Raw genomic sequence first — 24,039 nt, forward strand, 5'->3', positions numbered from 1 at the left:
CAGCCAGGGGGGGGTTGGGCTCTGCTCCCCAGGCTCAGGGACAGAAGGAGAGGAACTGGCCTGGGATTGTGGCAGGGGAGGCTGAGGTTGGAGAGGAGGCAAAATGTCTCTGCTGGAGGAGTGGTCAGGGCCTGGCAGAGGCTGCCCAGGGAGGTGGTGGAGTCCCCATGGCTGGAGGGGTTGCAGCAAGCTGTGGCCATGGCAGCTGGGGCCAGGGTTTGGTGGCCATGGGGGGGTTGGGTTGGGGGATCCCAGAGGCCTTTGCCAGCCTGAACAACTCTCTGACTCCCTGTTTCTATGGCTGCAGAGACAACCCTGAGCTGCACCTCCTGGGTCACAGCCCCCTGAGGGGGTTCCCAACCCTGTGTGCTGACCTCTGGCCCTTTCCTCTCTTGCCAGCTGGTTTTGCTCCAGCCCCACTGAACCTGCCAAGGCTCAGTGCCACCTCCCTGCTGCACCTCTGAGCTCTCCCTCACCACAAGGCCCTTGCCAGGTCCAGGTCTCTGCTGGCAAAACCTTCACCAAAGTGCCTGAGTTTGCAGCACAAATGCAGCCCCCAGCCCCTGCCCTGGGCTGTGGGCATGGGCTCCCTGAGCTGCAGAGCAGGCAGCATGGCTACCCCTCCCCAGAGGAGCCACAGCTCTCAGCAGCATGCCCACATCCCCCTGGGGGACCCCAAGCTAGCAGGCAGGGGGAGGGACAGGCAGTGGGGGGTGATATTTGGGGGTGCCAAGGGGAAGGGGGGATGGCAGTGGCTCCTCTGGGTGCAGAATGAGCAGCGTGGGGACCCAGCCTCCTGCAGCCATCCTGAGATGGGCACTGACAGGGCAGGGAGTGATGGCCTGGGCCTGGAGCAGGGCAGCTGCAGGCTGGCCCCCAGGAGGAGGCTCTGCTCAGGGAGGCTGGGGAGAGCCTGGAGCAGGCTGCCCAGGGCCGTGCTTGAGGCTCCATCCCTGCAGACCCTCAAGGGCAGCCTTGATGTGGCCCTGGGCAGCCTGCCCTGGCTGGGGGCATCCCTGCTGCCTGCAGAGGGGTTGGCCAAGAGGAGCTTTGAGTGCCCCTTCCAACCTGCTGCCCCCCTGTGAGACCAACCCTGCCCTCTGGCTTCCACTTCCCTCCTCCACCTCCCAGCCCACAGAGGAGCTGCTGCAGAGCCTCAGCCAAAGCCTTGGGGGCTGGGCAAGGAGGATGCTCCTGCTGGGCTCTAAGCCACTCTTGGGTCTGGCTGGGGGATGGCTCCTGAGGGGCTGCCTGCTGCTGGGCAGGAGCTGGGGCCCGAGGTGCAGCACCGACCCCTGCCCCCCGGCCCCGGGGCAGGGCCTGAGGCCTCACCGTCTTGGTGGAGGTGGCCATGGTCTCCATCTCCTCGTGGGTGACCCAGACGTTGCCAGAGGACTGTGGGGGAAAGGGCAGAACGGTCAGAGCAGAGCCAGCAGGGAGCTGGGGTCCCCCCTGGCAGCCCTGCTGGGGGCCAGCCCAGCTCGGGGCTGAGGGAGGGAGGCTCAGGGAGGGCAGAGTGGGGCTGGGGAGCAGGGAGGGTGCTCAGGGAGGGGAGAGCCTGGCACAGGCTGCCCTGGGGGGCTGTGGATGCCCCCTGCCTGGAGCAGCAAGCAGGGGAGCACTGCTGGCTGGGTTGGTGGCAGCAGCACCTCCCTGGTGCCAGTGCCATGCAGGGAGGCACAGGAGGGCTTCCTGCTGGGGACTGGAGCCTGGGAGCTGCTGGCAGTGAGGCTGGGGAGAGCCTGGCACAGGCTGCCCTGGGGGGCTGTGGGTGCCCCCTGCCTGGAGCAGCAAGCAGGGGAGCACTGCTGGCTGGGTTGGTGGCAGCAGGGCAGTACCCAGCCCAGTGCCATGCAGGGAGGCACAGGAGGGCTTCCTGCTGGGGACTGGAGCCTGGGAGCTGCTGGCAGTGAGGCTGGGGAGAGCCTGGCACAGGCTGCCCTGGGGGGCTGTGGATGCCTCCTGCCTGGAGGTGCTCAGGACCAGGCTGGATGAGGCCTGGAGCAGCCTGGGCTGGGGGGCAGCTGTCCCTGCCCAGGGCAGGGGGTTGGGGCTGAGTGATCTTGGAGCTCCCTTCCAGCCCAACCCCTTCTGTGGTGCTGTGAAGATGCTGCCCCAGAGACAGAGCTGCAGGAGGGGGCAACAAGCTGAGCTCTGCAGCTCTCCTGGGCTGGGATTAGGAAGCAATCCTTCCCCATGAGGCTGGGGAGAGCCTGGCACAGGCTGCCCTGGGGGGCTGTGGATGCCCCCTGCCTGGAGGTGCTCAGGACCAGGCTGGATGAGGCCTGGAGCAGCCTGGGCTGGGGGGCAGCTGTCCCTGCCCAGGGCAGGGGGTTGGAGCTGGATGAGCTTTGAGCTCCCTTCCAACCCCAGCTACAGAATGAGTCTATGGACCCTTGGGGCAGGACAGGGAGGGTCTTGCAGTGTCCTTTCAGCTGAGGTTGGTGGCACCACCCCACCCCCGGGGCCCTGGGCTGTTGGTGCAGCTGTGGAGGGCACAGAGAGAGCCTTTGGCTGCCTTCAGACTCTGGTGCTGTGCTCATGGAGCCCACAGGCTGAGAGCTGTGACTCCAGCCAGGGCCCTCTGAGGGACAGAGCATGGCTGAGGTCTTTCTTCCTGCTGGCTGCATTTCTGCAGCTGTGCCTTGGCATCCCTGGGGCACAGAAACCCCCTCGAGGGCTTCAGGGACCAGCAGCAGCCACAGTCCCTTCATCCACACCAGGTCCTACCCAGGGCAAGCCTGGGCTCTGGAATTGTTCTGACTGTGCCAGGGAAAGGTGGTGTGGAAAAGGCCTGAGGAAGTGTCAGTGCCTCCAGAGCTGCCCCTGGGGGCTGCTGGGGTGGGATTCTGTCCCCTCCAGGACACACAGCCCATGAGCTTCACTCCTCGCTGCTCAGCAGGGTCAGCCTCTCGCTGTGACAGCCTCTGAATGTGAAGAGCATCTGCTGGTGTCCCAGGACATGGATGTGCTTGGCACTGCAGGCTCTGCAGAGGGCCCTGGCCAGGCTGGAGCCAGGGGCTGGGGCCAATGGGATGAGGATCAACGAAGCCAAGGGCTGAGTCCTGCACCTGGGTCACAGCAACCCCAGGAAGGCTCCAGGCAGGGGACAGAGAGGCTGCAAAGTGCCCAGCAGGAAAGGCCCTGGGGGTGCTGAGTGCCAGCAGCTGGAGAGCAGCCAGGGGGTGCCCAGGGGGGCAGGAAGGGCAGCAGCAGCCTGGCCTGGAGCAGCAGTGGGGTGGGCAGCAGGGGCAGGGCAGGGATGGTGCCCCTGGGCTGGGCACTGGGGAGGCCACAGCTTGAGTGCTGGGTTCAGCTCTGGGCTCCTCACCCCAGGAAGGACATTGAGAGGCTGCAGCAGGGCCAGGGAAGTGCAACAGAGCTGGGGAAGGGGCTGGGGAGGAGCAGCTGAGGGAGCTGGGGGGGTTGAGCCTGGAGCAGAGGAGGCTGAGGGAGACCTCATTGCTCTCTGCAGCTCCCTGAGAGGAGGCTGCAGCCAGGGGGGGGTTGGGCTCTGCTCCATGGGAAGAAGGGACAGGATCAGGGGAAAAGGCCTCAAAAGTTGCACTGTGAGAGGTTTAGGATGGACATGAAGGACAACTTCTTCCCCTAAGGGTTGTCAGGGCCTGGCTCAAGCTGCCCAGGGCAGTGCTGAAGCCTCCATCCCTGGCGGGGTGAAGCCTCCATCCCTGCAAGGGTGAAGCCTCCATCCCTGCAAGGGTGAAGCCTCCATCCCTGGAGGGGTGAAGCCTCCATCCCTGGGGGGTGAAGCCTCCATCCCTGGGGGGGAGTGAAGCCTCCATCCCTGCAGGGGTGAAGCCTCCATCCCTGGAGGGGTGAAGCCTCCATCCCTGGAGGGGTGAAGCCTCCATCCCTGGGGGGGTGAAGTCTCCATCCCTGGGGGGGTGAAGCCTCCATCCCTGGGGGTTGAAGCCTCCATCCCTGGGGGGGTGAAGTCTCCATCCCTGGGGAGGTGAAGCCTCCATCCCTGGGGGGGTGAAGCCTCCATCCCTGGGGGTTGAAGCCTCCATCCCTGGGGGGGTGAAGCCTCCATCCCTGGAGGGGTGAAGCCTCCATCCCTGGGGGGGTGAAGCCTCCACCCCTGGGGGGGTTTCAGAGCTGTGCAGATGTGGTGCTGAGGGCCATGGCTCAGGGCTGCTGCTGGGTTAAGGCTTGGCCTCCACGCTCTGAAAGCTCTTCTCCAACCCAAAGCACCCCAAGGCTCTCTCGCTCTGGGTGCCCTTGGGGGCCAGGGACGAGCTCCTGGCGGCCTCAGCCCAGGCCAGGGCTGCGCTCGGCTGGGGCTCCCGGGGGGCTGAGCGGCCTCTGTGCCCCAGGGCACCACAGGAGGGAAGGAGGCAGTGCCCTAGGGGCTGGAGAGGGACACCATTGCCTGGATGCCCTCTGTGCCCCAGGGCACCACAGGAGGGAAGCAGGCAGTGCCCTAGGGGCTGGAGAGGGACACCATTGCCTGGATGCCCTCTGTGCCCCAGGGCACCACAGGAGGGAAGGAGGCAGTGCCCTAGGGGCTGGTGAGGGACACCATTGCCTGGATGCCCTCTGTGCCCCCAGGGCACCACAGGAGGGAAGGAGGCAGTGCCCTAGGGGCTGGTGAGGGACACCATTGCCTGGATGGCCTCTGTGCCCCCAGGGCACCACAGGAGGGAAGCAGGCAGTGCCCTAGGGGCTGGTGAGGGACACCATTGCCTGGATGCCCTCTGTGCCCCAGGGCACCGCGGGAGGGAAGGAGGCAGTGCCCTAGGGGCTGGTGAGGGACACCATTGCCTGGATGCCCTCTGTGCACCCAGGGCACCACAGGAGGGAAGGAGGCAGTGCCCTAGGGGCTGGAGAGGGACACCATTGCCTGGATGGCCTCTGTGCCCCAGGGCACCACAGGAGGGAAGGAGGCAGTGCCCTAGGGGCTGGTGAGGGACACCATTGCCTGGATGCCCTCTGTGCCCCAGGGCACCACAGGAGGGAAGCAGGCAGTGCCCTAGGGGCTGGAGAGGGACACCATTGCCTGGATGGCCTCTGTGCCCCAGGGCACCACAGGAGGGAAGCAGGCAGTGCCCTAGGGGCTGGTGAGGGACACCATTGCCTGGATGCCCTCTGTGCACCCAGGGCACCACAGGAGGGAAGCAGGCAGTGCCCTAGGGGCTGGAGAGGGACACCATTGCCTGGATGGCCTCTGTGCCCCAGGGCACCACAGGAGGGAAGGAGGCAGTGCCCTAGGGGCTGGTGAGGGACACCATTGCCTGGATGCCCTCTGTGCCCCAGGGCACCACAGGAGGGAAGGAGGCAGTGCCCTAGGGGCTGGAGAGGGACACCATTGCCTGGATGCCCTCTGTGCCCCCAGGGCACCACAGGAGGGAAGCAGGCAGTGCCCTAGGGGCTGGTGAGGGACACCATTGCCTGGATGCCCTCTGTGCCCCAGGGCACCGCGGGAGGGAAGGAGGCAGTGCCCTAGGGGCTGGAGAGGGACACCATTGCCTGGATGGCCTCTGCGGCCCCAGGGCACCGCGGGAGGGAAGGAGGCAGTGCCCTGGCTGGGGCCGGGGGGCACTCACCGTGCGGGAGGTGGGCAGCACAGAGGGGCTGATGAGGGACACCATCTCCTGGATGGCCTCTGTGCCCCAGGGCACCACAGGAGGGAAGGAGGTAGTGCCCTAGGGGCTGGTGAGGGACACCATCTCCTGGATGCCCTCTGTGCCCCAGGGCACCGCAGGAGGGAGGGAGGCAGTGCCCTGGCCGGGGCCGGGGGGCACTCACCGTGCAGGAGGTGGGCAGCACAGAGGGGCTGGTGAGGGACACCATCGCCTGGATGCCCTCTGTGCCCCAGGGCACCGCGGGAGGGAGGGAGGCAGTGCCCTAGGGGCTGGTGAGGGACACCATTGCCTGGATGGCCTCTGTGCCCAAGGGCACCGCGGGAGGGAAGCAGGCAGTGCCCTGCCCGGGGCAGGGGGTGTGGGGCACTCACCGTGCAGGAGGTGGGCAGCACAGAGGGGCTGGTGAGGGACACCATCTCCTGGATGGCCTCTGCGGCCCCAGGGCACCACGGGAGGGAAGGAGGCAGTGCCCTGGCCGGGGCTGGTGAGGGACACCATCGCCTGGATGGCCTCTGTGCCCCCAGGGCACCGCGGGAGGGAAGCAGGCAGTGCCCTGCTCTCCCGGGGGGGCTCTGCCCGGGGCTGGGGGGCACTCACCGTGCGGGAGGTGGGCGGCGCGGAGGGGCTGGTGAGGGACACCATCTCCTGGATGGCCTCTGTGCCCCCAGGGCACCGCGGGAGGGAAGCAGGCAGTGCCCTGCCCTCCCGGGGGGGCTTTGCCAGGGGCGGGGGGCGGGGGGCACTCACCGTGCGGGAGGTGGGCGGCGCGGAGGGGCTGGTGAGGGACACCATCTCCTGGATGGCCAGGCGCAGCTTCAGGCGGTGCAGGGCGTTGCTGATGCCGATCTCCCGCTGGATCTCGGTGTCGGACAGCGCTGACATGATGGCTCCGCTCTTCACGTTGGCTCGGCAGGCAGCCACGTACCAGGCTGGCATCCCCACCCACAGCTGCCAAGCGGGGCACAGGCACTGACTGCCTGCCCGCCCCAGCGGCGCTGCCGCTCTCACAGCCACCCCGGGGCCAAGCTCAAAGCCCTGAGCTGGGCTGCAGGCAGGGCAGGGAGAGAGCAGCACAGGGAGGGGATTCTGCCCCTCTGCTCTGCTCTGCTCAGCCCCCACCTGCAGCACTGCCTCCAGCTCTGGGGGGCCCAGCACAAGGAGGACCTGGAGCTGCTGGAGAGGCTCCAGAGGAGGCCACAGAGATGAGCAGAGGCTGCAGAAACTCTGCTGGGCCAGGCTGGGAGAGCTGGGGCTGTGCAGCCTGGAGAAGGGAAGGCTCCAGGGAGAGCTCAGAGCAGCCTTGCAGGAGCTGAAGGGCTCCAGGAGAGCTGGGGAGGGACTTGGGCCAAGGGCTGGGAGGGACAGGAGGAGGAACAATGGCTTTGAGCTGGGAGAGGGGAGACTGAGAGTGGAGAGGAGGAAGAGATTGTGGAGAGTGAGGCTGGGGAGACTCTGGCACAGGCTGCCCAGGGAGGCTGTGGCTGTGCCCTGCCTGGAGGTGCTCAGGACCAGGCTGGATGAGGCCCTGAGCAAGCTGTGCTGGTGGGAGGTGTCCCTGGGCATGGCAGGGGGCTGGAGCTGGATGATCCTGAAGCTCCCTTCCAACCCAGCCCATTCCATGAACAAGCACACTTGGATCTCCCTGTGGGGCTCCTGTTCGGTTTGCACCTTGCAGAGAATGCCCCTGGGCAGCCCAGGACCCCTGTGCCTGACGGACACAGCCCAGGGGAAGAGCAGCCTTGAGCACTGCAACCCCAAGCTCTGCTCAAGCCACAGCTGCACAGAGCACCTGGGGGGGCTGGGGAGCTCCTGCAGGGTTTGCAGCCCCCACTGCTGTGCATGCACCCAGCGCGGGCAGGCTGCAGGCTGCTGCTGGGGGGGACGTGGTGGCTGCAAGGCTGCTGGGGCATGCAGGCCCTGCACAGGGCCATGCTCTTCCTCACCTCCAGCCAGGAGACCACGGTGGGGCCATCCCAGTGGGCAAAGGGCAAGCCTTTCCTCCGAGCCTCTTCCAGCAGTTCGTGCCTGGGGGGGAAGAGAAGCAGCAGAGCGGTGCCTGGGGCGGCTGGGGGAGGGAGAGGCTCTGGCAAGGGAGCAGAGCGTGGGCAGCGAGAGCCAGCCGGCAGCAAGGGGGCTCAGGGGAGGGGGAGAAGCCTTCCCAGCGCCCCCCAGCACGCTGGGCAGGACCTGCTGCCGCGGGAGCCGGCAGGGAGCTGCACTCACTTCTTGCGCAGGCGCCGATCCTTCTCCGCCTGAGCGCCCAGCTTGCCCAGGCCCAGCGGGTCCTGCATGCCCACCTCCACCTCAGTCAGCAGCACTGTGGGCCAAGCAAGACAGCCCCAGGTCAGAGTGGCACCCCCAGGGCTCAGTGAGACACCCCAGGGTCTCAGTGAGACACCCCAGGGGTTCAGTGTGGCACCTCCAGGGCTGTGTGGCACCTCAAGGGTTCAGTGAGACACCTCAGGTCAATGTGACACCCCAGGGGTTCAGTGTGACACCTCCAGGGCTCAGTGTGACACCCCAAGGCTCAGTGAGACACCTCAGGTCAATGTGACACCCCAGGGCTCAGTGAGACACCTCAGGTCAATGTGACACCCCAGGGGTTCAGTGTGACACCCCAGGGGTTCAGTGTGACACCTCCAGGGCTCAGTGTGACACCCCAGGGCTCAGTGTGACACCCCAGGGCTCAGTGAGACACCTCAGGTCAATGTGATACCTCAGGGGTTCAGTGTGACACCTTCAGGGCTCAGTGTGACATTTCTAGGGCTCAGTGTGACACCTCAAGTCAGTGTGACACCTCAAATGTTCAGTGTGACACCCCAGGGGTTCAGTGAGACACCTCCAGGGGTTGAGTGTGACACCTCAGGTCAATGTGACACCTCAGGGGTTCAGTGTGACACCTCCAGGGCTCAGTGTGACACCCCAGGGGCTCAGTGTGACACCTCCAGGGCTCAGTGTGACACCCCAGGGGCTCAGTGTGACACCTCCAGGGCTCAGTGTGACACCTCAGGGGCTCAGTGTGACACCCCAGGGATTCAGTGTGACACCTCCAGGGCTCAGTGTGACACCTCCAGGGCTCAGTGTGACATCCCAGGGCTCAGTGTGACACCCTAGGGGTTCAGTGTGACACCTCAGGGGTTCAGTGTGACACCCTAGGGGCTCAGTGTGACACCCTAGGGGCTCAGTGTGACACCTCAGGGGCTCACTGTGACACCTCCAGGGGTCAATGTGACAACTCAGGGGCTCAGTGTGGCACCTCACGTCAATGTGACACCTCCAGGGCTCAGTGAGACACCCCAGGGGTTCAGTGTGACACCTCCAGGGGTTCAGTGTGACACCCCAGGGGCTCAGTGAGACACCTCAGGGGCTCAGTGTGGCACCTCCGGGGCTCAGTGTGACACCTCCAGGGCTCAGTGAGACACCTCAGGGGTTCAGTGTGACACCTCCAGGGGTTCAGTGTGACACCCCAGGGGCTCAGTGAGACACCCCAGGGCTCAGTGTGACACCTCCAGGGCTCAGTGTGACACCTCAGGGGCTCAGTGAGACACCCCAGGGGTTCAGTGAGACACCCCAGGGGCTCAGTGTGACACCCCAGGGGCTCAGTGAGACACCCCAGGGGTTCAGTGAGACACCCCAGGGCTCAGTGAGACACCCCAGGGGTTCAGTGAGACACCCCAGGGGCTCAGTGTGACACCCCAGGGGCTCAGTGTGACACCCCAGGGGCTCAGTGTGGGCACCGCCACAGGCCCCATGCCAAGATGCTGGGGATGTGCCCAGGAGGTGGTGTTCCCAGCCCCCCCAAGGCCCTGAGGGAGGCCCAAGGGATCCCCACTTGCTGTCCCTCCCATTTCAAGATGGGAGCCACCAAAGGGCTCTGCAAAGTCCAGCAGGTGCCCCGGGGAGGGAAGCAGGTCTGGGGCCATGCAGGGTAAGGAGCAGGCAGAGGGTGACCATCCCCACTGCAGCCCCCAGAACCTCTTAGGCTGGAAGAGAGCCTCAGGGTCACCAAGACCAACCCAGAAGCCTACTCTGCAAGGGTCACCCCTAAGCCACAGCCCCAAGCACCACAGCCAAACCACCCTCAGACACCTCCAGGCCTGGGGACTCCACCACCTCCCTGGGTAGCTCATTCCAAGCCCTGACCTCTCTTGTTCCTACTCTCCACTCCAAACCTCCCCTGTGGCAGCTTGAGGCCATTCCCTTTTGCTCTGTCAGTGATGACCTTGAGAAGAGAGCAGCAGCAACCTCTCCACAAGCTCCTTCCAGGGAGCTGCAGAGCAATGAGGTCTCCTCTCAGCCTCCTCTTCTCAGCTCCCTCAGTCCCTCCTCATCAGATTCATTCACTCTACAGAACTGCAGCTCCAAACAGTTCTCATGAGAGAGGAAACCAGGGATAGAGTCATGGAATGGTTTGGGCTGGCAAAGCCCTCTGGGATCACCCAGGCCAAGCCCAACCCAACCCCTCCATGGCCACCAAACCCTGGCCCCAGGTGCCATGGCCACAGCTTGCTGCAACCCCTCCAGCCATGGGGACTCCACCACCTCCCTGGGCAGCTCATCCCAAGCCCTGACCTCTCTTGTTCCTACTCTCCACTCCAAACCTCCCCTGTGGCAGCTTGAGGCTGTTCCCTCTTGCTCTGCCACTAATGAGCTATGAGAAGAGAGCAGCAGCAGCCTCTCCACAGCCTCCCTTCAGGGAGCTGTAGGCAGCCAGGAGGTCTCCCCTCAGCCTCCTCTGCTTCACACTGTCCATCCCCAGCTCCCTCAGTTGCTCCTCCCCAGACTGCTTCTCCAAGTGGGAAGGTTTAGGCCTGTGGAATTCCTGGGCTTGCTGACTGGCACCAAGTTAGCTGCAGAAACTCTTCTGCCTCTCCTTCCTCTCTAGCTGATAGCAGCTGCTGGCTCCTGCTTGGCTGTGCTGGCCTTGGCTGGCTTCCTTGTTGTGGCTAAGTGCTAAGAGCTACACTCTCTGCTTTCTCCTGTCCTCCTCTTTGCCTTCTACAGGGAGGAGGGAGGGAGAGCTGTTGGCAGACCCCCTTTGTCCAGAGGGGGAGGTCTCTGTGCTGGTTCTAATTGGTAAATCTAGGGGGAGAGGGAGAGGGAGAGGGAGAGGGAGAGGGAGAGGGAGAGGGAGAGGGAGAGGGAGAGGGAGAGGGAGAGGGAGAGGGAGAGGGAGAGGGAGAGGGAGAGGGAGAGGGAGAGGGAGAGGGAGAGGGAGAGGGAGAGGGAGAGGGAGAGGGAGAGGGAGAGGGAGAGGGAGAGGGAGAGGGAGAGGGAGAGGGAGAGGGAGAGGGAGAGGACCAGGTTGGAAAATACCTCAGAGCTCATCAAGTCCAAGCTGTCCCCCAACACCTCCTGACAACCAAACCCTGGCTCCAAGGGCCACATCCAAGCCCCTCTGGAACCCCTCCAGGGATGGGGACTCCACCACCTCCCTGGGCAGCACATCCCCAGGGCCAGTCTCTCTGGTTGGGAAGAATTTCTTCCTCCCCTCCAGCCCAAACCTCCCCTGGCACAGCTTGAGACTGTGGCCTCTTGTTCTGGGAGAAGAGCCCAACCCCCACCTGGCTCCAACCTCCCTGCAGGGAGTTGCAGAGAGCAAGAAGGTCTCCCCTGAGCCTCCTCTCCTGCAGGCCCTGTGCAGATTCCATCCCCTGCCCCTTGGCCTACCCCAGGGTGCAGCTGAGCAGAGCTGAGCTCTCCCTGGCCATGCCCTTTGGGGGCCATTCTCCCCCACCCAGCACTCCCCAGCACCCCCAACCCAGCAGGGCTGTCCCTGCTCCTCTGCCTGTCAGCCCAGCGCCCCCCTCAGGCAGGGAGGTGTGTGTGGAGCCCAGGCTGGGGGGCTGGGGGCTGCTCACAGACCCTGCCCCGTGGCTCCCTCTCTGCTCAGCTGGATCAGGCGCCCCTTCTCCTTCTTGCCGAACAGGCGCCCGATGGAGGACTTGATCCCCTTCCGCTTGGAGCCCTTGTGCAGGGAGTCCTGGCTGCTGGTGCTGCTGGCCTGCTCCTCCAGGGAGCTGGGGGAAACACAGGAACACACAGAAGCACAGGATCAGCCAGGCTGGAACAGACCTCAGAGATCATCCAGTCCAACCCAGCACCCAGCCCCTTCTAACCAACCAACCCATGGCACCGAGGGCCTCAGCCAGGCTCTTCCTAAGCACCTCCAGGGGTGGGGACTCCACCACCTCCCTGGGCAGCACAGCCCCAGGGCCAATCTCTCTGGCTGGGAAGGATTTCTTCCTCCTAGCCTCCAGCCTGAACCTCCCCTGGCACAGCTTGAGACTGTGGCCTCTTGTTCTGGGAGAAGAGCCCAACCCCCACCTGGCTCCAACCTCCCTGCAGGCAGTTGCAGAGAGCAAGAAGGTCTCCCCTGAGCCTCCTCTCCTGCAGGCTAAGCAACCCCAGCTCCCTCAGCCTCTCCTCCCAGGGCTGTGCTCAAGGCCTCTCCCCAGCTTTGTTGCCCTTCTCTGGACACCTTCAAGTCTCTCAATGTCCTTCCTGACCTGAGGAGCCCAGAGCTGGCCACAGGACTCCAGGTGTGGCCTGAGCAGTGCTGAGCACAGGGCAGGATGAGCTCCCTGCTGCTGCTGGCCACACTCTGCCTGCTGCAGGCCAGGCTGCCCTTGGCCCTCTCGGGCACACTGCTGGCTCAAAGGAGCAGCGAAGCCTTGAGGTCACTCTCCACGGACCCCAGTCCACCCCAGGGCCCTGGTGTGAGGTGCAGAGGGTGCTGCTCTTACCCCTTGCCCTCCTCCTGGCTGAGGGCAGGGTGTCCCAGCTTCTCCAGGCGCAGGGTGCGGGGCGAGGAGGGGGGGGAGGTCTCGCACTTGATGGTGGCTTTGTCTTCCCGGCTCTCCTCCCGAGCTGCAGGCGACTGAAGAGGCAGAGCAGCCGTCAGGCCGGGCAGGCAGAGCCCAGCTCCATCCTTGCCCTGCTGCCTGCCTCTCTCTTGCTCCGTGGAGTCATGGTCAAAAGAGCCAGCGGGGCCCTGAGGCTTTGCCACGCACCGGAGCTCTGGCAACGGCTCCAGATGCCCGAGCCGGGGGGGGGGAGCAGGATGTGGCCCTTGCGGCCAAGATCCTGGGAGGAGGGAGGAGAGAGGATGCGGCCCCGCGGCCCGGGGCAGGCTGTGGGGAGAGAAGCTGCTGGCCCTCGGCAGAGGGCTCTGAGGAGCAGGGATGGGAATGTCCCAAAGCCCCCCTGCTCACCAGAGGGGTCGCGCAAGCTTTGAGGACCCGGGGGGGCTTTCCGGACCTGCCCCGCGTCCTGCCAGCCCCCCCCAGGGCTGCCGTCTGGCACAGCTCCGAGCACCTTCCGGGATCCCCACGATCCCTTTGGGGCCCCAAGCTCCATCCCGGCGCCTGCTGCCCCCTGACCTGGCGAGGACAAAGCCAGGAGCAGGCTGGAAAAGGGCTCGCACAAAACCCCAACGGGATGGGAGCCACTCACTAGCAGTTTCCTCCGGTGCTTCCTCAAGTCGCTGGGCTGATTGCAAGGGGGAAAGCGAGAGAGACACAGAAAGGGGGCAGTTAATGGAGACACCCCCCCCCCCCCCCCCGCCCCCCGAGCCGGCCCGGGGCCAGGCGTGCCAGCCTGGGAGACAGCAGACACGGACACCCCGGTGCCACCCCACCCGCCCTCGCTGCCCTGCCCCGGCCCTGGCACCCCCTCCCCGGCCACCCCCCGCCCGGCTCCTCACCAGCGTCATGATGCCCATGCGGTCCAGGTCCTGCGCGGCGCTGCGGGAGGTCAGCTTGGGGGTGGAGCGGCCGCTGAGCGGCGGGGACGAGCTGGCCAGCGACAGGGCGGTCAGCGAGGTGGGGATGGAAGCCCTCTTGCAGAGCTGGGTCAGGTTGAGCCCCTCCATGCTGCCGCTCGTCACCCGCGTCTCCAGCTCCTCCGCACGGAGCTCCGTCGACTCCTTCTCCTCTTGGATCATCCTGGGCGGGGGGGAGGAAGGGAAGCAGAGGAGGGGCTCAGGGCTCCTGGGGCTCCTGGGGCTCAGGGCTCCTGGGGCTCCGGGCTCCTGGGGCTCCTGGGGCTCCGGGCTCCTGGGGCTCCTGGGGCTCCGGGCTCCTGGGGCTCCTGGGGCTCCGGGCTCCTGGGGCTCCTGGGGCTCCGGGCTCCTGGCTCCTGTTTTTTTTCCCTGGGGAGGCATCTGAAGCCTTCCAGCCACAGGATCTCCCCAGCCTGGGGAAAGGCAGCCTGAGGGCTGCGACTGAAAGGCTCTGACCTCCGGAGGGGGAAGAGGAAGGGAAGAGGAAGGGAAGAGGAAGGGAAGAGGAAGGGGAGAGGAAGGGGAGAGGAAGGGGAGAGGAAGGGGAGAGGAAGGGGAGAGGAAGGGGAGAGGAAGGGGAGAGGAAGGGGAGAGGAAGGGGAGAGGAAGGGGAGAGGAAGGGGAGAGGAAGGGGAGAGGAAGGGGAGAGGAAGGGGAGAGGAAGGGGAGAGGAAGGGGAGAGGAAGGGGAGAGGAAGGGGAGAGGAAGGGGAGAGGAAGGGGAGAGGAAGGGAATGAACCAGGTTGGAAAAGACCTCAGAGCTCACCAAGTCCAACCTCTCCCCCAGCACCATCTGATCAACTCAACCCTGGCACCAAGGGCCTCATCCAGGCTCTCCCTAAGCACCTCCAGGGCTGGGGACTCCACCACCTCCCTGGGCAGCACATCCCCAGGGCCAATCTCTCCTTCTACGAAGAGCTTCTTCCTCACCTCCAGCCTGAAGCTCCCCTGGCACAGCAGGAGGTTTAGGCTGGATGTTAGGAAGAAGATCCCTCGGGATCCACAGCAGCCCCAAGCTGAGGAATATTGCATCCAGCTCTGGGCTCCCCAGCTCAGGAGGGCAGGGGACTGCTGGAGAGGGTCCAAGGGAGGCTACAAGGCTGCTGAAGGGACTGCAGCACTGCCTGGGGAGGAGAGGCTGAGAGCCCTGGGGGTGGTTAGTGTGGAGAGGAGAAGGCTGAGAGGGATCTGATCAATGGCTATCAATAGCTGAGGGCTGGGGGTCAGGAGGGGACAGGGCCAGGCTCTGCTCAGCTGCACCCTGGACAAGGAGCAGTGGATGGAAACTGCAGCACAGGAGGCTCCAGCTCAGCATGAGGAGGAACTTCTGCCCTGGGAGGCTCCCAGAGGCCTGGAGCAGGCTGCCCAGAGGGGTTGTGGAGTCTCCTCTGGAGCCTTCCCAGCCCTGATGTGTTCTGTGTGCCCTGAGCTGGACGCTGTGAGCCTGCTCCGGCAGGGGGCTTGGACTCAAGGATCCCCAGAGGTCCCTTCCAAGCCCTGACATCTGTGAGCTGTGATGGAGTGAGTGACCCCTCCTGTGAGCCACCACTGGCGGCAGCTGAGGGACAGGAAGGACCAAGCCCTCTGGCTGGCTGTCCAGGAGCCCTTTCCCCTGGCTGAAGCTGTCCCAAGCCCTCCCCCTGAGGCCACCAGAGCCTCCTGCCACGGCCGGGCGGTTCGGTGCCCCCTGGGAGCCGCCGCAGGGCAGGGCAGGGCAGGGCAGGGGGGGCAGGGCAGGGCAGGGCAGGGGGGGCAGGGCAGGCCATGGTCACTACCTGATCTCCTCGTTGATGGCATCCAGCTGCTCCTGCAGCATCATGGCCAGGGTCTGGGCATCGGAGTGCCCCCCAGGGGAGAGCACATCCACGGAGCCGAAGAGCGTCTCGCGGTCGTCCTCCTCCACGTCCGAGATCTCCGGGTCGCTGTCGAAGGCGTGGGGCCCGGAGCCCAGCACGCTGCCGGCCTGGGGCTGCTCCCACTCCTGCAGCAGCAGTGCCCTCAGCTCCTGCTCAGCAGCCCCCTGCCCCCAGCCCTGCAGCCCCCAGCCCTGCAGCCCCCCAACCCGAGAGCCACAGCTCAGCCCAGCCCCGGGCGGCAGCCACGGAACCCACTGCAGGCACCAGGCAAAGGGCCCCGGGGAGCAGCAGAGACCCCAGCCCCAGGAGGGCAGCAGAGACCCCAGCCCCAGGGCACAGGAGAGCAGCAGAGACCCCAGCCCCAGGAGAGCAGCAGAGACCCCAGCCCCAGGGCACAGGAGAGCAGCAGAGACCCCAGCCCCAGGGCACAGGAGAGCAGCAGGAGGAGACCCCAGCCCAGGCCATGTGGGGCTCAGCAGGCCAGGGCAGCCCCCAGCCCACACCATATGGAGGCTCAGCAGGCCAGGGCAGCCCCCAGCCCACACCATATGGGGGTTCAGCAGGCCAGGGCAGCCCCCAGCCCCCCCAGGGCTCACCTTGGCGCTCTCCTCGCGGCGGGCTCCGAACCTTCCCTTCTGTGCCCGCGGCAGCCCCGGGCCGGCCCCGAAGGGCTCTGCAGGGCCATGGACCAGGGGGAAGCGCAGCTCGGTGGCACTGCCCACGTGGGACCTGGGGAGAAAGGCTCCCATTGTGCAGGCTGCCCCCTGCCAGCTCAGCCTCACCCCCTGCCTGCCCCCCTGGCAGCCCAGGCCGGCTCGGGGCAGAGGAGGAGGAGGAGGAGGCAAGGCAGGATGCCCACAGCAGAGCAGGAGGAGGAGGCAAGGCAGGATGCCCACAGCAGAGCAGGAGGAGGAGGCAAGGCAGGATGCCCACAGCAGAGCTGCTGTGCTGCCCTGCAGGGACTGAGGCAAAGCCAGGCTCAGGGCAGGGGTGCCCCACTGCCCCCCATGCTGCCACTGCAGGTGCTGCAGGAGGCTCAGACCTGAGCCCCCCTCCCACTTAGCTCCACATCCAGCCAGGTCTGGCCTAAAGTGTAGTCTGGGCCTGAGATGAAGCCTTGGGCTGAGCAGTTCCCTTCTGGGCTTGGGAGGAAGCCTTGGGCTGAGCAGTTCCCTCCTGGGCTGGGGAGGAAGCCTTGGGCTGAGCAGTTCCCTTCTGGGCTTGGGATGAAGCCTTGGGCTGAGCAGTTCCCTTCTGGGCTGGGGAGGAAGCCTTGGGCTCAGCAGTTCCCTCCTGGGCTGGGGAGGAAGCCTTGGGCTCAGCAGTTCCCTCCTGGGCTTGGGAGGAAGCCTTGGGCTCAGCAGTTCCCTCCTGGGCTGGGGAGGAAGCCTTGGGCTGAGCAGTTCCCTTCTGGGCTGGGATGAAGCCTTGGGCTGAGCAGTTCCCTTCTGGGCTTGGGATGAAGCCTTGGGCTGAGCAGTTCCCTTCTGGGCTGGGATGAAGCCTTGGGCTGAGCAGTTCCCTTCTGGGCTTGGGATAAAGCCTTGGGCTGAGCAGTTCCCTTCTGGGCTTGGGATAAAGCCTTGGGCTGAGCAGTTCCCTTCTGGGCTGGGGAGGAAGCCTTGGGCTGAGCAGTTCCCTTCTGGGCTGGGGAGGAAGCCTTGGGCTGAGCAGTTCCCTTCTGGGCTGGGATGAAGCCTTGGGCTGAGCAGTTCCCTTCTGGGCTGGGATGAAGCCTTGTGCTGAGCAGTTCCCTTCTGGGCTTGGATGAAGCCTTGGGCTGAGCAGTTCCCTTCTGGGCTTGGGATAAAGCCTTGGGCTGAGCAGTTCCCTTCTGGGCTGGGATGAAGCCTTGGGCTGAGCAGTTCCCTTCTGGGCTGGGATGAAGCCTTGGGCTGAGCAGTTCCCTTCTGGGCTTGGATGAAGCCTTGGGCTAGCAGTTCCCTTCTGGGCTGGGATGAAGCCTTGGGCTGAGCAGTTCCCTTCTGGGCTGGGGAGGAAGCCTTGGGCTGAGCAGTTCCCTTCTGGGCTTGGGATAAAGCCTTGGGCTGAGCAGTTCCCTTCTGGGCTTGGGATAAAGCCTTGGGCTCAGCAATTCCCTTCTGGGCTGGGATGAAGCCTTGGGCTAGCAGTTCCCTTCTGGGCTGGGATGAAGCCTTGGGCTCAGCAATTCCCTTCTGGGCTGGGATGAAGCCTTGGGCTCAGCAGTTCCCTTCTGGGCTGGGATGAAGCCTTGGGCTGAGCAGTTCCCTTCTGGGCTTGGGATGAAGCCTTGGGCTAGCAGTTCCCTTCTGGGCTGGGATGAAGCCTTGGGCTGAGCAGTTCCCTTCTGGGCTGGGATGAAGCCTTGTGCTGAGCAGTTCCCTTCTGGGCTTGGATGAAGCCTTGGGCTGAGCAGTTCCCTTCTGGGCTTGGGATAAAGCCTTGGGCTGAGCAGTTCCCTTCTGGGCTTGGGATAAAGCCTTGTGCTGAGCAGTTCCCTTCTGGGCTGGGGAGGAAGCCTTGGGCTGAGCAGTTCCCTTCTGGGCTGGGGAGGAAGCCTTGGGCTGAGCAGTTCCCTTCTGGGCTGGGATGAAGCCTTGTGCTGAGCAGTTCCCTTCTGGGCTGGGATGAAGCCTTGGGCTGAGCAGTTCCCTTCTGGGCTGGGATGAAGCCTTGGGCTAGCAGTTCCCTTCTGGGCTGGGATGAAGCCTTGGGCTGAGCAGTTCCCTTCTGGGCTGGGGAGGAAGCCTTGGGCTAGCAGTTCCCTTCTGGGCTGGGATGAAGCCTTGGGCTCAGCAATTCCCTTCTGGGCTGGGATGAAGCCTTGGGCTCAGCAGTTCCCTTCTGGGCTGGGATGAAGCCTTGGGCTGAGCAGTTCCCTTCTGGGCTTGGGATGAAGCCTTGGGCTAGCAGTTCCCTTCTGGGCTGGGATGAAGCCTTGGGCTGAGCAGTTCCCTTCTGGGCTGGGATGAAGCCTTGGGCTGAGCAGTTCCCTTCTGGGCTTGGATGAAGCCTTGGGCTGAGCAGTTCCCTTCTGGGCTGGGATGAAGCCTTGTGCTGAGCAGTTCCCTTCTGGGCTTGGATGAAGCCTTGGGCTGAGCAGTTCCCTTCTGGGCTTGGGATAAAGCCTTGGGCTGAGCAGTTCCCTTCTGGGCTTGGGATAAAGCCTTGGGCTGAGCAGTTCCCTTCTGGGCTGGGGAGGAAGCCTTGGGCTGAGCAGTTCCCTTCTGGGCTGGGGAGGAAGCCTTGGGCTGAGCAGTTCCCTTCTGGGCTGGGATAAAGCCTTGGGCTGAGCAGTTCCCTTCTGGGCTGGGATGAAGCCTTGTGCTGAGCAGTTCCCTTCTGGGCTTGGATGAAGCCTTGGGCTGAGCAGTTCCCTTCTGGGCTTGGATGAAGCCTTGTGCTGAGCAGTTCCCTTCTGGGCTTGGATGAAGCCCTGGGCTGAGCAGTTCCCTTCTGGGCTTGGGATAAAGCCTTGGGCTGAGCAGTTCCCTTCTGGGCTGGGATGAAGCCTTGGGCTGAGCAGTTCCCTTCTGGGCTTGGGATAAAGCCTTGGGCGGAGCAGTTCCCTTCTGGGCTGGGATGAAGCCTTGGGCTGAGCAGTTCCCTTCTGGGCTTGGATGAAGCCTTGGGCTAGCAGTTCCCTTCTGGGCTGGGATGAAGCCTTGGGCTGAGCAGTTCCCTTCTGGGCTGGGGAGGAAGCCTTGGGCTGAGCAGTTCCCTTCTGGGCTTGGGATAAAGCCTTGGGCTCAGCAATTCCCTTCTGGGCTGGGATGAAGCCTTGGGCTGAGCAGTTCCCTTCTGGGCTTGGATGAAGCCTTGGGCTAGCAGTTCCCTTCTGGGCTGGGATGAAGCCTTGGGCTCAGCAATTCCCTTCTGGGCTGGGATGAAGCCTTGGGCTCAGCAGTTCCCTTCTGGGCTGGGATGAAGCCTTGGGCTGAGCAGTTCCCTTCTGGGCTTGGGATGAAGCCTTGGGCTAGCAGTTCCCTTCTGGGCTGGGATGAAGCCTTGGGCTGAGCAGTTCCCTTCTGGGCTGGGATGAAGCCTTGGGCTGAGCAGTTCCCTTCTGGGCTTGGGATGAAGCCTTGGGCTAGCAGTTCCCTTCTGGGCTGGGAGGAAGCCTTGGGCTGAGCAGTTCCCTTCTGGGCTGGGATGAAGCCTTGGGCTGAGCAGTTCCCTTCTGGGCTGGGGAGGAAGCCTTGGGCTGAGCAGTTCCCTTCTGGGCTGGGATGAAGCCTTGGGCTGAGCAGTTCCCTTCTGGGCTGGGGAGGAAGCCTTGGGCTGAGCAGTTCCCTTCTGGGCTGGGATGAAGCCTTGGGCTAGCAGTTCCCTTCTGGGCTGGGATGAAGCCTTGGGCTGAGCAGTTCCCTTCTGGGCTTGGATGAAGCCTTGGGCTGAGCAGTTCCCTTCTGGGCTGGGGAGGAAGCCTTGGGCTGAGCAGTTCCCTTCTGGGCTTGGGATAAAGCCTTGGGCTGAGCAGTTCCCTTCTGGGCTGGGATGAAGCCTTGGCTGAGCAGTTCCTTCTGGCTGGGATGAAGCCTTGTGCTGAGCAGTTCCCTTCTGGGCTTGGATGAAGCCTTGGGCTGAGCAGTTCCCTTCTGGGCTTGGGATAAAGCCTTGGGCTGAGCAGTTCCCTTCTGGGCTGGGATGAAGCCTTGGGCTGAGCAGTTCCCTTCTGGGCTTGGATGAAGCCTTGGGCTGAGCAGTTCCCTTCTGGGCTGGGATGAAGCCTTGGGCTGAGCAGTTCCCTTCTGGGCTGGGATGAAGCCTTGGGCTGAGCAGTTCCCTTCTGGGCTTGGGAGGAAGCCTTGGGCTGAGCAGTTCCCTTCTGGGCTTGGGATAAAGCCTTGGGCTGAGCAGTTCCCTTCTGGGCTTGGGATAAAGCCTTGGGCTGAGCAGTTCCCTTCTGGGCTTGGGATAAAGCCTTGGGCTGAGCAGTTCCCTTCTGGGCTGGGATGAAGCCTTGGGCTGAGCAGTTCCCTTCTGGGCTGGGATGAAGCCTTGGGCTGAGCAGTTCCCTTCTGGGCTGGGATGAAGCCTTGTGCTGAGCAGTTCCCTTCTGGGCTTGGATGAAGCCTTGGGCTGAGCAGTTCCCTTCTGGGCTTGGGATAAAGCCTTGGGCTGAGCAGTTCCCTTCTGGGCTGGGATGAAGCCTTGGGCTGAGCAGTTCCCTTCTGGGCTTGGATGAAGCCTTGGGCTGAGCAGTTCCCTTCTGGGCTGGGATGAAGCCTTGGGCTGAGCAGTTCCCTTCTGGGCTGGGAGGAAGCCTTGGGCTGAGCAGTTCCCTTCTGGGCTTGGGAGGAAGCATTGGGCTGAGCAGTTCCCTTCTGGGCTTGGGATAAAGCCTTGGGGCTGAGCAGTTCCCTTCTGGGCTTGGGATAAAGCCTTGGGCTGAGCAGTTCCCTTCTGGGCTTGGATAAAGCCTTGGGCTGAGCAGTTCCCTTCTGGGCTTGGGATGAAGCCTTGGGCTGAGCAGTTCCCTTCTGGGCTGGGATGAAGCCTTGGCTGAGCAGTTCCCTTCTGGGCCTGGGATGAAGCCTTGGGCTGAGCAGTTCCCTTCTGGGCTTGGGATAAAGCCTTGGGCTGAGCAGTTCCCTTCTGGGCTGGGATGAAGCCTTGGGCTGAGCAGTTCCCTTCTGGGCTGGGATGAAGCCTTGGGCTGAGCAGTTCCCTTCTGGGCTTGGATGAAGCCTTGGGCTGAGCAGTTCCCTTCTGGGCTTGGGATAAAGCCTTGGGCTGAGCAGTTCCCTTCTGGGCTGGGATGAAGCCTTGGGCTGAGCAGTTCCCTTCTGGGCTGGGATGAAGCCTTGGGCTGAGCAGTTCCCTTCTGGGCTGGGATGAAGCCTTGGGCTGAGCAGTTCCCTTCTGGGCTTGGGATAAAGCCTTGGGCTCAGCAATTCCCTTCTGGGCTGGGATGAAGCCTTGGGCTGAGCAGTTCCCTTCTGGGCTGGGATGAAGCCTTGGGCTCAGCAATTCCCTTCTGGGCTGGGATGAAGCCTTGGGCTGAGCAGTTCCCTTCTGGGCTTGGGATAAAGCCTTGGGCTGAGCAGTTCCCTTCTGGGCTGGGATGAAGCCTTGGGCTGAGCAGTTCCCTTCTGGCTGGGATGAAGCCTTGGGCTGAGCAGTTCCCTTCTGGCTGGGATGAAGCCTTGGGCTGAGCAGTTCCCTTCTGGGCTTGGGATAAAGCCTTGGGCTGAGCAGTTCCCGTCTGGGCTTGGGGATAAAGCCTTGGGCTGAGCAGTTCCCTTCTGGGCTGGGATGAAGCCTTGGGCTGAGCAGTTCCCTTCTGGGCTGGGATGAAGCCTTGGGCTGAGCAGTTCCCTTCTGGGCTGGGATGAAGCCTTGGGCTGAGCAGTTCCCTTCCCTCTTGAGCACAGCCTGCACCTCCCACCATGGCCTTGAGCCTCTTCTCCATCTCCATGGTCCAGACCAGAGGGAGATTTTCTCCCTGGATCCCCTTGGCTCTTCCAGGTGCAAGGCTGTGAGTGTGGTTTGGGCTCTCCCAGCAGGAACAAGCTGGGGATTCTTCATCCTCCTCCTCCTCCTCCTCCATGCTGAGGCTGGAGCTGAGGAGCAGGCCCAGGGCAGGCAGAGCAATGCAGGGGCTGCTCTTGGGCACTTGTGGCCCTTGGTGGCCCTTGCTGCACAGCTCCTCCTTGCCTGGTTGCTCCTCCTCACCCTGCACACCCAAGCATGCAGCTGAGCAGGGTCCCACTGCCCAGCTGCACTGCCAGAGCAGGAAGCTTTCACTGAAGATGCCCAAGGCAGGGCAGTGGTTTCCCTCCATGCTTAGCTCTGGCTTCCAGCACAGACACAGCTCTGGGCTCCTCAGCCCAGCATCCCACCCAGCCCAGGCTGCAACCACGGCAGGGGGCTGGAACTGGATGAAGCTGAAGTTCCCTTCCAACCCAGCCCATTGCATGACTCTGTGGCTCTCTGTCCCATGCCTGGTGCTGGCTGCAGCTCGCTGCTGAGGCTGCTCAGGTGCCCTCTGCTCCCAGCAGCTGCATCTCCCTCTCCCTGTCCAGCAGCGCAGCCCCTGGGCTGCCCCTGCCGCAAACAGCGCTTCGGAGCCCTGCAAGCCGAAGGGCCCCGAAGGCAGGGGTGAGGGCAGGCTGGCAGGGCAGGGGGGGGGTGGCAGGGGGCCCTTACCTTGCATGCTCCACGAAGCTGCCGCTCCTGGTCTTGAGCTGATCGACCTCCAGGCGGAGCTTGTCGATCTCGTCGGACAGCCGCCGCTGCTCGGGGGCGAGACAAGAGACGGCCAGGGCTTGGCTGAGCCCTGGGGAGCAGCCGGCTCCGGGGCAAGCCACAGCCTCAGGCATCCCCCAGCTTTAGAGATTCCGCCCCCCCCAAACCTTCCCCACCCCAGGGGCAGAGCCCCTTGGGCGCTGGGGATAAGAAACGTCTCATGCAGGGGGGTGGGAAGGGAAGGGCAGGGCTGGGGGGTGCAGGGCACAGGCCAGGCACACACAGGCATCCTCCAAGAGATGCTGCTGGGAGGTGGAGGAGGATTGGTCCCACCAGGATGCTCTGCTTTGGCTCCACAGAATCAGCCAGGATGGAAAAGACCTCAGAGATCATCAAGGCCAACAGATGACCCAGCCCTGAGTGAGCAACCAGGCCTGAGTGCCTCACCCAGGCTCATCCTGAACACCTCCAGGGATGGGGACCCCCACCACCCCCCTGGGCAGCACAGCCCCAGGGCCAGTCTCTCTGGCTGGGAAGGACTTCTTTCTAACCTCCAGCCTGAACCTCCCCTGGCACAGCTTGAGACTGTGTCCTCTTGTTCTGGTGCTGGGGGCCTGGGAAAAGAGCCCAACCCCCACCTGGCTCCAACCTCCCTGCAGGCAGTTGCAGAGAGCAAGAAGGTCTCCCCTGAGCCTCCTCTCCTGCAGGCTAAGCAACCCCAGCTCCCTCAGCCTCTCCTCCCAGGGCTGTGCCCCAGACCCCTCCCCAGCTTTGTTGCCCTTCTCTGGACACCTTCCAGCAGCTCAACCTCTTTCCTGACCTGAGGAGCCCAGAGCTGGCCACAGGACTCCAGCTGTGGCCTCAGCAGTGCTGAGCACAGGGCAGGATGAGCTCCCTGCTGCTGCTGGCCACACTCTGCCTGCTGCAGGCCAGGCTGCCCTTGGCCTTCTTGGCCCCCTGGGCACACTGCTGGTTCCTGTTCAGCTGCACATCTGCTTTAGCAAGGGTCACACTGGATGCTGGCCTCATCCTCACCCCTCCTGCTGCCAGCCCCCTCCTGATGGGGAGCTGGCAGTGAGCACTGCCCTGTGGGGGTGTGAGGAGGGTGGCTGAGGGCAGGCAGGGGAGGTTGGGATCCCTCAGGCAGGGCAGGATGCAGCCCCAAGGGCAAGCAGGCTGAGCTGGGTGGGCAGCATGCAGGCAGCACCATGCAAGACCCTGAGCTGGGCCAGGGAGAGCCAGCAGGGCCTGCACCTCCTCACCCCTGGCACAGCAAGGTCCTGGGCAGGGGAGAAAAGCAACCCCAGCAGCAACGCAGGGGGCATGGGGCACCCCCCCAAAAGCTCCTCCTGCTTCAAAGGGCTGCAACCCTCAAGCCTCCCAGCACAGGCCAAGGTGGACTTGTGGGGTAGACCCTCCTGAGATGCTTTGGCTGAGAGCAGGGAAGCTTTGAAGACCTCAAGGTGGGCATGGAGCAGCCCCAGCCCTGCTTTGAGTGAGGGGGCTGAGAGAGCTTTGGGGGGTGCAGGGGTCCTGGCTGCCTGAGCAGCACCAAAGAGAGGTGGAGCAAAGCCCCCTGGAGACACATGGGGGCAGCCACCTTGGCCTCACTGCTGCTCCT

The 24,039-nt window shown here is 64.2% G+C and overlaps 1 protein-coding gene across 1 annotated transcript in view; it reads right to left on the reverse strand.

Moving 5' to 3' along the window:
* The window catches only part of LOC104296242 (liprin-alpha-4), a 74,663-nt gene that overhangs the window by 15,457 nt on the left and 35,167 nt on the right, over positions 1-24,039 (reverse strand). Inside the window, exons 3-13 of the mRNA XM_054176312.1 lie at positions 22,380-22,509; positions 15,842-15,974; positions 15,165-15,370; positions 13,312-13,552; positions 13,062-13,097; positions 12,353-12,486; positions 11,472-11,626; positions 7,830-7,923; positions 7,550-7,631; positions 6,354-6,554; positions 1,333-1,395 (exon numbers count right to left, since the gene is read on the reverse strand). Coding sequence (XP_054032287.1) covers positions 1,333-1,395; positions 6,354-6,554; positions 7,550-7,631; positions 7,830-7,923; positions 11,472-11,626; positions 12,353-12,486; positions 13,062-13,097; positions 13,312-13,552; positions 15,165-15,370; positions 15,842-15,974; positions 22,380-22,509 — 1,475 coding nt within the window. The remainder of the gene's footprint in view (positions 1-1,332; positions 1,396-6,353; positions 6,555-7,549; positions 7,632-7,829; positions 7,924-11,471; positions 11,627-12,352; positions 12,487-13,061; positions 13,098-13,311; positions 13,553-15,164; positions 15,371-15,841; positions 15,975-22,379; positions 22,510-24,039) is intronic.

This window comes from Dryobates pubescens, chromosome 35, assembly GCF_014839835.1.
Source record: "Dryobates pubescens isolate bDryPub1 chromosome 35, bDryPub1.pri, whole genome shotgun sequence".
In the NCBI taxonomy this organism is placed as follows: domain Eukaryota; kingdom Metazoa; phylum Chordata; class Aves; order Piciformes; family Picidae; genus Dryobates; species Dryobates pubescens.